This window comes from Oncorhynchus kisutch, linkage group LG18 (genome assembly GCF_002021735.2).
Source record: "Oncorhynchus kisutch isolate 150728-3 linkage group LG18, Okis_V2, whole genome shotgun sequence".
Classification (NCBI taxonomy): domain Eukaryota; kingdom Metazoa; phylum Chordata; class Actinopteri; order Salmoniformes; family Salmonidae; genus Oncorhynchus; species Oncorhynchus kisutch.
Genome location: NC_034191.2, coordinates 47086461 through 47098593, shown reverse-complemented (window position 1 = coordinate 47098593; position 12133 = coordinate 47086461). Strand labels below are relative to the sequence as shown.

Here is a 12133-nt window from a genome sequence, read left to right as displayed (position 1 = left end):
CCCCTCGACAACATTCCGCTGAAAAGGCAGTGAGCGAAATTCTAAAATATTTTTTAGAAATATGTAACTTTCACACATTAACGTCCAATACAGCAAATGAAAGATAAACATCTTGTTAATCTACCCATCGTGTCCGATTTCAAAAATGCTTTACAGCTAAAGCACAACAAACGATTATGTTAGGTCAGAGCCAAGTCACAAAAACACACAGCCATTTTTCCAGCCAAAGATAGGAGTCACAAAAAGCAGAAATATAGATCAAATTAATCACTAACCTTTGATAATCTTCATCAGATGACACTAATAGGACATCATGTTACACAATACATGTACATTATGTTTTGTTTGATAATGTGCGTATTTCTATCCAAAAATCTCAGTTTACATTGGCGCCTTACGTGCAGTAATGTTTTGATTCCAAAACATCCAGTGATTTTAGCAGAAATACTCATAATAAACATTGATAAAAGATACTAGTGTTATTCACAGAATTAAATATAGACTTTTCCTTAATGCAACCGCTGTGTCAGATAAAAAAAAAAAAAAAGCATAATCTGAGAGCGGCGCTCAGAACCCAAAACAGCCAGAGGAATTAGCCGCCATTTTGGAATCAACAAAGTTAGAAACAACACCATAAATATTCACTTACCTTTGATGATCTTCATCGGAAGGCACTCCCAGAAATCCCAGTTCGACATTAAATGACTGATTTGTTCCATAAAGTTCCATCATTTATGTCCAAATAGCCACTTGTTGTTAGCGTGTTCAGCCCAGTAATCCATCTTCATGAGGCGCGAGCATTTCATCCAGACAAAAACTCGAAAAGTTCCGTTACAGTCCTTTAGAAACATGTCAAACGATGTATGGAATCAATATAAAACATCAATAATGTTCCAATCGGAGAATTCCTGTCTTCAGAAAAAGCACTGGAACGCGAGGTAACTCTGTTGGGAGCGCGCGTAATGAGCCCGAGGCTCTCTGCCAGACCACTGACTCAAACAGGTCTCATGAGCCCCTCCTTTATAGTAGAATTCTCATTCAACTTTCAAAAGACAGTTGACATCTAGTGGAAGCCCTAGGAAGTGCAACCTCATCCATATATCAATGTGTACTCAGTAGGCAAAGCTTTGAAAAACTACAAACCTCAGATGTCCCACTTCCTGGTTGGATTTTTCTCAGGTTTTCAAATCAAATCAAATTTTATTTGTCACATACACATGGTTAGCAGATGTTAATGCGAGTGTAGCGAAATGCTTGTGCTTCTAGTTCCGACAATGCAGTAATAACCAACAAGTAATCTAACTAACAATTCCAAAACTACTGTCTTATACACACAAGTGTAAGGGGATAAAGAATATGTACATAAAGATATATGAATGAGTGATGGTACAGAGCGGCATAGGCAAGATACAGTAGATGGTATCGAGTACAGTATATACATATGAGATGAGTATGTAAACAAAGTGGCATAGTTAAAGTGGCCAGTGATACATGTATTACATAAAGATGCAGTAGATGATATAGAGTACAGTATATACGTATACATATGAGATGAATAATGTAGGGTATGTAAACATTATATTAGGTAGCATTGTTTAAAGTGGCTAGTGATATATTTTACATCATTTCCCATCAATTCCCATTATTAAAGTGGCTGGAGTTGAGTCAGTATGTTGGCAGCAGCCACTCAATGTTAGTGGTGGCTGTTTAACAGTCTGATGGCCTTGAGATAGAAGCTGTTTTTCAGTCTCTCGGTCCCAGCTTTGATGCACCTCGCCTTCTGGATGATAGCGGGGTGAACAGGCAGTGGCTCGGGTGGTTGTTGTCCTTGATGATCTTTATTTCGCCTGCCATATGAGTTCTGTTATACTCACAGACATCATCAAACAGTTTTGAAAACTTCAGAGTGTTTTCTATCCAATACTAATAATATGCATATATTAGCATCTGGGACAGAGTAGGAGGCAGTTCACTCTGGGCACGGTATTCATCCAGAACTGCCCCCTATCCCAAAAAGGTTTAAAAAAAATATTGTTAAAAACAAGCTGTTCAGTTACTTACTACTCTGGCCCTCAGTGACTGCCAGCAGGAGCAACTATGCCTCTGTGCAGGCCATGCGAACATTGCTTGTGTTGTGTTTGCTAGCTATTTGCAGTGCCTGACTTAACTGAAATAGGTTCCTGTACTAATTTAGGGTGCCAGCACTGTTTATATTTAGATGCAGGCGCTCCACAATACTTTTGAGCTAATATTCTATAAGAGGAACTGGAGCTCAAGTAGTATACATTTGAGGTACCGGTACTCAGCTAAGGTGAGCTTCTGCTCAAGTCAAGCACTGGCTATTTGCCATGAGGGGGAAGAGCGTCAACAGGTTTTCATAGCATCAATTACAGTATAGCAGCAACAAGTAAATTGATCGTCCTGGGGCACTCAAATGTGTGTTCAGTAAGAACTTCTTTGTTTGCTCTAGTCTCCTCCTCCCAATGAGTTTTTCGCTCCAGACAGCTTACTACAGCATATGACTAAATTTGCTCTATCAGTTAATTAAAGATGGAGCTAAAGCAAATTGTAAGGAACTTGTAAATAAATAATCATAACAGTCATAGCAGCCTGGGACCTGATAAACCACATCCAATGAGAGTCGAGGGACAGAGGGATACACTAGCTAGAACTTTCTCATTGCGGCTCTGATAGGACAAAAAAGCATGGCTAATTCTATCGTTTCCCCCTTGAGGTTGTTTATCAGGTTCTACTGCAGGTGACAGAGCGACAAGTTGTTTGGACTAAAACAGCATAAAACCGGGTGTATCATAAAGCATGGTCAAATTAATTAGCCAGTTACAGTTATTTTAAGAAATTGTGAGAAATATTTGATTAATGTTTTGGTCAAATTACCGTTTATCTACCTTTGATAAGCAGCTAGCTATAGGTAGCTGGAAGCTTGCTAGATAGTTATCTCCCATGCCAATTTCAATTCTTTCTAAACTCACATCTTACTAACTCGGAAATATGAAGTTATTTCAAAATGAACTTTAACTGGCTAGCGATGCGCAATGTTAACTAGCTATCCCCAGACCCCAGTTAAATAATGTGTTTTCACTTATTGCATTTGTGTGGTTGTTTCATTCTCCCTGGTGTACTCGTTCGTTCGTGAGCTGGGTACTCGTTCTAAATAGTATGATCTAATCTGTTCAAAACAATGTCAGCATTTGCAGCAGTGGTCATTCGGTTTTTGACATGCAAAAGGTGTATTTATGCAGTTGTTCAAATGCACCGATCACTTTATATATCTTCTTAAAGAAACTACCGGTAGTTCGAAAACTTGGCATCGAATTTCTGTCATGCTGCTTTGTTGACACCTCCAACCGTCTCGCGCCCCAGGTATTCAGCCAATCAGTGTCTGCTACTGCTAGTACTGTAGCTATATTGGTCTATTGTACTTCAAGCAATGTGTATGCAGGTTGCTTACGATTTCAAACCTTCTCAAACAGCCTGATTCATACTCTTCTGGGGATAATAGACTAGCAGTGTCCTGCTATTAAATAATGTACAGTAAAAACACTGAGTGTACAAAAAATCAAATACACCTTGCTAATATTGGATTTGCCCTCAGAACAGCCTCAGTTCGGTGGGGCATGGACTCTACTAGGTGTCGGTGGGGCGGCAGCGTAGCCTAGTGGTTAGAGCGTTGGACTAGTAAACGGAAGGTTGCAAGTTTAAACCCCCGAGCTGACACGGTACAAATCTGTCATTCAGCCCCTGAACAGGCAGTTAACCCACTGTTCCACTTTCATTGAAAATAAGAATTTGTTCTTAACTGACTTGCTAAATAAACTAGTTAAATAAAGGTAAAAAAAAAAAATGTGTTCCACAGGGATCCTGGCTCATGTTGACTCAAATGCTTCCCACAGTTGTGTCATGTTGGTTGGATGTGGGTGGTGGAAAGCGTGGAAAAACCCAGCAGAGTTGCAGATCTGGACACACTCAAACCGGTGCACGTAGCACCTACTACCATACGTTCAAAGGCATTTAAGTCTTTTGTCTTGCCCATTCACCCTCCGAATGGCACACATACACAATCCATGTTTCAATTGTCTCAAGGCTTGAAAATCCGTCTTTTCCCCTTCATCTGGACTGATTGAAGTGTATACCAAACATTAGGAACACCTTCCTAATATTGAGTAGCAACTTGCCTTTTGCCTTCAGAACAGCAATAATTTGTCAGGGCATTGACTCTACAGGGTGTCAAAAGCGTTCCACAGGGATGCTGACCCATGTTGACTCCAATGCTTCCCACAGTTGTGTCAAGTTGGCTGAATGTCCTTTGGGTGGTTGACCATTCTTGATGCAAACGGGTAACTGTTAAGTGTGAAAAACCCTGGATTCACCTGGTTAATCTATGTCATGGAAAGAGCAGGTATTCTGAATGTTTTGTATACTCAGTGTATATGAGTGACTGTGTCCAACACACCAACACCTGTTGTTATGTTGGGCACCTACTGACCAACATTTTATTTCTTCTCAATGACATGTATTGCTAAAATAAAGGTTTAAGGAACTACAGGAAGGCACTACATTGCGACAAGACAAAACAGCTCGTTCAATCAGGCATAATGGTCTTGTAAGTATAAAAGCAAAGCTTGCTTTCATATAATTAAAAAAACTAGAGACGGTAGTGGAATGGGATTAGTGGGTTTGTGAAGAATCCAATGCTTTAACGTGTATGCGGTACAAATCACTTATTTGTGGGAGCACCTCCTCTAATGAACTGCTGCATGGTATGAATTAGGCTGTTTAAGAAGGTTTGAATCCTCAACAACCTGCCTACACATGGTTTGAAGTACAATACCAACATAGCTTCTGTAGTAGGTCAAAGCTGTGTGCTGGACAACCTTGGCAGAGCATGGGTGGAATAGGCATAGTGGTGCTCAGGTGAATTACTTTTCTTTTCAGCTTCAGACCAATCCCTACTTCTCACTTAAAATGTTTTTGTTGTTGTTGTTATTAATCTCCTCAGGTCTGTTTGTGTAATGGTCACCATGTGACAGTGACATCAAAGTGAGTTTCACTCAGCAGCTGTGTTGATCTGTGTAAATGAGGCGTACTATGGTGGCCTGTGGGTGCCTTATCTTCTGCCCTTGTACACACACACACACACACACACACACACACACACACACACACACACACACACACACACACACACACACACACACACACACACACACACACACACACACACACACACACACACACACACACACACACACACACACACACACACGTGCACCGAAGGGGAACAGGGACAAGGGTGCCCTGTTTACTCAGAGAAGGTGTCTCGTGACTCAGAGGATAGGAGACGTGCAGAACCACTGCTAGGGGATGGAGGTAGTGTCATAGTCAACATGATAACACTGGTATCAGTCATCATTTACCTTAATTCACTCTCTAATCATTGGTTCTCAAGGCTACTCTGGCTGTGTCCCAAATGGCACACTATTCCCCATATAGTGTACTTCTTTTGACCAGAGCCCTTAAGGGGACACATTTTGGGTCTCCCAAAGAGAAATTCCCTAAAGCGTCCAGCTAGTCCAGGAACATCTTAGGTTGTACTCCCAAACTAAACAATTTAGGAGCTTCCCCCCCTCCAAAATCCTCTTTCCCAACCTCCAACCTTTACTTCAATCAGCTTTCTTTGTATTGTTTCCTTAATAGAGATGACTCCTCTTGAGAAGACAAGAGCACTCCATACATACCTGCTACAGCATCACAGAGACTATGTTGTCATGCACTCAAACAGAAGGAAAAAGAGTGCTTAAAATTCACCTCATAGTAGTCCTTGTGGGTTAATTGGCGCAAGCTTGTTGAAAAGTAAGCGGTAGAAGAGGGTTTGTGTATGTGTGTGTGTGACTGTCTGAGTGTGTGTGTGTGTGTGCTCCAGTATTTCCGCTCCTCAGCGTTCATTATTGGCCTGAGCTCTTTCATTAGGGGGTTGTGATGGGGAAGGACATGAGGGGACGAGAGGGGCTTGGTGGGGGCCGGTAGGGGACTTGGGGACAAGGTCCAAGGGTGTAATTGGGCTGTTCCGGTCCCCTGGCCTCGCTCAAGGTCACTCGAAGCCAAACTCTGAGCCAGGCTCCTCCTTCTCTTTACATGGATTATTCTCTCTCTCTCTCTCTCTCTCTCTCTCTCTCTCTCTCTCTCTCTCTCTCTTTCTTTCTCTCTCTTTCTCTCTCTTTCTTTCTCTCTCTTTCTCTCTCTCTCTCTCTCTCTCTCTCTCTCTGCTACTCACTTGCTCACTCACTCTCTTTTCTTCATCTTGTTCTCACTCTCTCGCTCTCTCTCTCTCTCTCTCTCTCTCTCTCTCTCTCTCTCTCTCTCTCCCACTCCCCCCACTCCCTTCCCACACTCTTTTCTCATCTCGCCTGGGGACCATAGTGACAGGCCAGTCCTATGAGGAGCCACAGTGGATGAGATGAGGGTCTAATTCACTCTAATCTCCCAGCCTCTTAATGTCTAGGCTGATGTGGATTTCTCCTCATCCTCCAGGGAGGGTCTTTCTCTTCAAGAACATCATTATGAAGTTTTCAAGCCCTCTTAGCCAATTTTAAAAAGGGAAACAGTATTAGTTGATTCTTCACTTCAGTGTCCTGAGCTAGATGTTGAGGTTCTAATGTACACATTAGAACAGAGATGGATAGTACAAGTCAAAAGTCTGGACAAACCTTCTCATTCAAGGGTTTTTCTTTATTTTTACTATTTTATACATTGTAGAAAGGTAGTGAAGACATCAAAACTATGAAATGACACATATGGAATCATGTAGTGACCAATTTTTTTTTTCAACAAATCTAAATATATTTTATATTTGAGATTCTTCAAAGTAGCCTCCCTTTACCTCGATGACAGCTTTGCACACGCATGGCATTCTCGCAACCAGCTTCGCCTGGAATGCTTTTCCAACAGTCTTGATGGAGATCCCACATATGCTGATCACTTGTTGGCTGCTTTTCCTTCACTCTGCGGTCCAACCTATCCCAAACCTTCTCAATTGGGTTGAGTTCGGGGGATTGTGGAGGCCAGGTCATCTGATGCAGCACTCCAGCACTCTCCTTCTTTGTCAAATAGCCCTTACACAGCCTGGAGGTGTGTTGGGTCATTGTCCTGTTGGAAAACAAATGATAGTCCTAAACACAAACCAGATGGGATGCCGTATCGCTGCAGAATGCTGTGGTAGCCATGCTGGTTAAGTGTGCCTTGAATTCTAAATACATCACAGACAGTGTCATCAGCAAAGCCCACCCAAACAGCCACACCTCCTCCTCTATGCTTCACGGTGGGAACTACACAACCGCCTCACAAAGACAAGGCAGTTGGGACCAAAAATCTCAAATTTGGTCTCATCAGACCAAAGAACAGATTTCCACCGGTCTAATGTCCGTTGCTCGTGTTACTTGGCCCAAGCAATTCTCGTCTTATTATTGGTGTCCTTTAGTTGTGGTTTCTTTGAAGAAATTCAACCATGAAGGCCTGATTCATGCAGTCTCCTCTCAACAGTAGACTGCGTATATATCGGCTGCAATTTCTGAGGCTGGTAACTCTAATGAACTTATCCTCTGCAGCAGATGCAACTCTGGGTCTTCCATTTCTGTGGTGGTCCTCATGAGAGCCAGTTTCATCATAGGAGGATGGTTTTTGCAACTGCACTTTCAAAGTTCTTGAAATGTTCAGTTTTGACTGAACCCCTATCTTGTCACAACACAACTGATTGGCTGAAACGCATTAAACGCAAAAAATGTACTTTTAACAAGGCCTACCTGATAATTGAAATTAATTCCAGGTGACTACCTCATGAAGCTGGTTCAGAGAATGCCAAGAGTGTGCAAAGCTGTCATCAAGGCAAAGGGTGGCTATTTGAAGAATCTGAAACATAAAATATATAAAATATTTTTTGGGATCATGACATGATTCCATATGCTTGTTATCATGCTTGTTACAAATGTTAAAGTTTCTGGAAAGAAATTTCACAAATTAACATTTAACAAGGCACACCATTCCAGGTGAATAACTCATGAAGCTGGTTGAGAGAATGCCAAGCGTGTGCAAAGCTGTCATCAAGGCAAAAGGTGGCTATTTTGAATATATTTTGTTTAACACTTTTTTGGTTAATACATGATGCCATATCTGTTATTTCATAGTGGTGATGTCTTAATTATTGTTCTACAATGTAGAAAATAGTACAAATAAAGAAAAACCCTTGAATAAGTAGGTGTGTCCAAACTTTTGACTGGTACTGTGTGTTGGTATGGTTCACAATTCTTGTTGTGGGATAGACAGATATTGCTTTACAAGTCTCGTAAGACATATTCTTTACTTACAATAAAGCTGTTACAATACCTTGAGTTTGAAGGTAACACTTTTAAAATATAATGGTTCTGTCATGAAATGAACCTGATCTTAGATCAACTGTACATACAGTATGTACTTATTTCTTCTATTTTTTTCTCCCCATTTGTCTGTGTAGGCCTCCTTCGCTGGCCGGCAGTCCGGCGTTCTCCGACATCTCCCTCATCCGGATCTCGCCCCACCGGAACCCCTCCGTGGGGGCCGAGTCACCCTTTAACCCACCACATCCCTACATCAACCCCTACATGGACTACATCCGCTCACTTCACTCCAGTCCCTCACTTTCTATGATCTCTGCAGCCAGGGGCCTCAGCCCTGCAGACGGTAAGTCCCCACACACCCTATTCCCTATATAGTGCACTACTTTTGACCAGGGTCTGTCGATTTCCTATATAGTGCACTACTGGTCAAAAGTATTGCACTATATAGGGAATAGGTTATTATTTGGGACCCAGAACAAGCATTCGCCCTCTCATGAGTCCCCATACAGTCAAGTATTATTTTAAGGCACACAGAGTCCCATAATATGGAGTTGAATGAGATAAACGTACTACATACTCTTCTGTAATCTGTCTTTCACTTGAGCATAAATCCCAGAGCTGTAGTAAATACAATGCAGTTGTGCTGTATCACACAGATGTGCGCTCCCTCTCTCTTAAGGCCCCTCAGTCCCCATTTTGAAGAATAATAATGTACTTTGTTGTTGACCAATATGTTCAGCTAGTGCAATAAGAGTGTTCAGTTATGATCTCTTTAGGTTTGATCCCTAATACGAAGTGCTTCATGTCAAACAAAGGTCATGACAGAGGTGACCTCATTCATTTATTTGAACTGTGTGTGTCTGTGCGTGCATGTGTCTGTCTGGAACGTGCACATGTGACTTTCTTTAAGTCTGTGTGCAGCATGTGCAGTGTCTGACTCTTTCTGTGTTTATGTGTGACTGCGCATGAATATGTCTGAGTGTGTGTGTAGGGAGGCTTGTTTGAGGGAGGTTTTTCTTTGATCTGTGGATCATTTCAGTGGACCTCTGGAGGACGCATCATAGAGCGGCGGTCACGTACAGTACAGATAGACAGACGGACGTAGAGGGAGGCTCAGGTTCAAGGCCAGGGTCGGTGGTGGAGGGTGGAGGACCAGGGAGGGTTAGGGGGGGGGGGGGCATATGGGTTGTCTCCCAAATGGCACCCTATTCCCTATGTAGTGCTCTACTCTGGTCAAAAGTAGTGGACTATAAAGGGAAACGGGTGCCATTTGGGATGCACCCACGTTGTCCTGCAGGGACCGTTTTGGCTCCTGTGATGGAGACAGACTGGTTAATCAATTACAATGGGTCTGGAGATACAGTCTTGTGTGTGTGCTGCTTTTAAAGAGCCTCAGCACTGCTGCTCTGCTCCGGGCTCCTGGCCTGGACCTTTAATTGAAGCCTAGAGCTCAATTACTGAATAAGGCCAGCTTTCCCCACCCCTCCCAGGGGCTGTTTGTAATCACAGCTGGACTGAGCTTTGGCTGGCTGGTTTCCATTCTGCTCAAGGAAAAGTTGAGGTGATTGCATTTGAGGTAGTTTAACAGATTTATATGACCACATTGTTATGCCGTTGTTATAATACTAAACTAAACACAAATATTTTGTGGTGTTCAGTTCAGGCGGTTTGGCAACTGTCATGGGAACTGTAACTACTTTGTTGCTGTAGCCATGATCGCTTGTGTCCCAAATGGCACCCTATTCCCTATATAGTGCGATACTTATGACCAGTAAGACTCGGGTCAAAAGTAATGCACTATATATGGAAAATGTTGCCATTTGAGACATAGACAGGGTCTCCAACTAAGTCCCTCCATTCACCTCTCTCTCAGCTAGAGGTCCTATTAGAGCTGTACTGGTCTCGTACTGTACCTTGTCCGCAAGTGCCTTAATGAAGAGGTGGATAGAAGGGGCCACTTCCTCTATGCAGGAACTTCTCGTCCTCGTCTCCCGCTCCTCCCAACCTGCATTGCTCTCTGTGCCTTAGAAAGTGGGCACTTGAATTACACCTATCTTTTTAGACCTAGGTTCTCTTTTACAAAGGAAATTCTCTACTTGCGTTGCTTTACATCAAAACGCTGTGATACATCAACCTATTACAGCATGTGCTAAATTATGAAATGAGGCAAGTAATTACTATTTTTAAGCGATCAAATAGTTAATTAACCTATCAGCCTTTATGTTGTTAGTATATCATCTGCACAGATTTTTTTTTACTGGAATACATTTGAATAATGATGAATTAATTAGCAGAATTGTATGGAGACTTGAAGCGGGTGAGATTTAGTACCACCTATCTCTCGTTGTTTTTCATCTACAGTATACCTCCCTTGCATTCTCACTCTCTCTGGCTCTACCTCTTGCTTTCTCTGCCCCCCTCCCCCCATCACTCTCTCTCACCCTCTCATTCCTCTTCTTCTCTTGTGTGGTTCAGTCATATACTACTTGCCTCTCTTATCCCATTGTTGCTCTGAAGGAGGGCCCTGTGGCCCCACCAACCACCAACTCCTGAGGCACATTGAGCTGCTTCTCTTCCATGTCAAGTGCCACACTGAAAGCTCCCCACCCCCCTTGCCCCCAGGATGGCGCTACCCATGCCAGCATTTCTGATTTAGAAATTCCGCAAAGCCCTTTCTTCGCAAAAATAGAGAATGAGGCACATTACGGTTGAATGCAGAAGTAAAGCTAAAGCGGAACAACAAAGACAATTAAGAAACTCCCCACTCCACTTAAGACATAATACCCAAATCAAATTAATTTGGAAATTTCTTCTTTCATTCACTGAACCAATCAGCGATGCATATTGCCAGGCATACAGGCCGGCCTTCTGAGGAGATCTTTTCATCCTGCGTTTTATTTATTTATTTATTCTCTCCTTTCTTTAAAATGGGAAGAAAACACTTTGTGGGGCTGAACTGATTCCATATATGCATCCAAAACCACATTGTCAGTCTTTTATTCTCTCTCTTCTCTCCCACTCTTTCTGTATTTTTCTTGGTTGGGATATATGCAGATGGAAGCACAATGCCAGATGTTTATTTTTAGGATACGGTTCAAGGACTTATAGCGCTCTATAACTAAGGGAAGAGGTTGTAAGGAGAGACATATTCAGAGGGGGGAGAGGGACAGGGACACACACACGTCCTCCACATACGCACACCCCCTAACACCCCTTCTACACACACACACTTACCCATTGGCAAAAAACATATGATGAAATATGATATGCATACCTGCATGAATGAACAATACATTTAAAACCAAGACATGTAAATTCTGAGTAAGCAGCTTGGAATCACATTTGAGACCTGTAGTACATTACACTACCTCAGAGTCATGCTTCCCATACAGCTGTTCTCTTCCAATCTATATGTGATAGTGTTGCTAATGTGCTCACTACATTACATATATTTTTAGCGGTTGTAGGTTTTGCAGGCCTCTTCTGCTGTGTTATACAAGTCATTATCTCACCTAACATGCATGTCTGCCCCCTCTCTGTCTGTCTCTCTCTCTCTCTCTGTCTCTCTTCCTCGCTCTTTCAGCCTCTCTCTCTCTCTCTCTCTCTCTCTCTCTCTCTCTCTCTCTCGCTCTCTCTCTGTTTCTCTCTCTCTCTCTCTCTCTCTCTCTCTCTCTCTCTCTCTCTCTCTCTCGCTCTCTCTCTGTTTCTCTCTCTCTCTCTCTATCTCTTTCTGTCTGTCTCTTTCT

General features: G+C 42.5%; 1 protein-coding gene across 5 annotated transcripts in view; it reads left to right on the top strand.

Annotated features, from left to right (window-relative positions):
- The window catches only part of LOC109908822 (transcriptional activator GLI3), a 165282-nt gene that overhangs the window by 123529 nt on the left and 29620 nt on the right, over positions 1 to 12133 (top strand). For all 5 annotated transcript variants that reach the window (XM_031796175.1, XM_031796177.1, XM_031796176.1 and 2 more), the window contains one exon: positions 8525 to 8730. In XM_031796175.1, coding sequence (XP_031652035.1) covers positions 8525 to 8730 — 206 coding nt within the window. The remainder of the gene's footprint in view (positions 1 to 8524; positions 8731 to 12133) is intronic.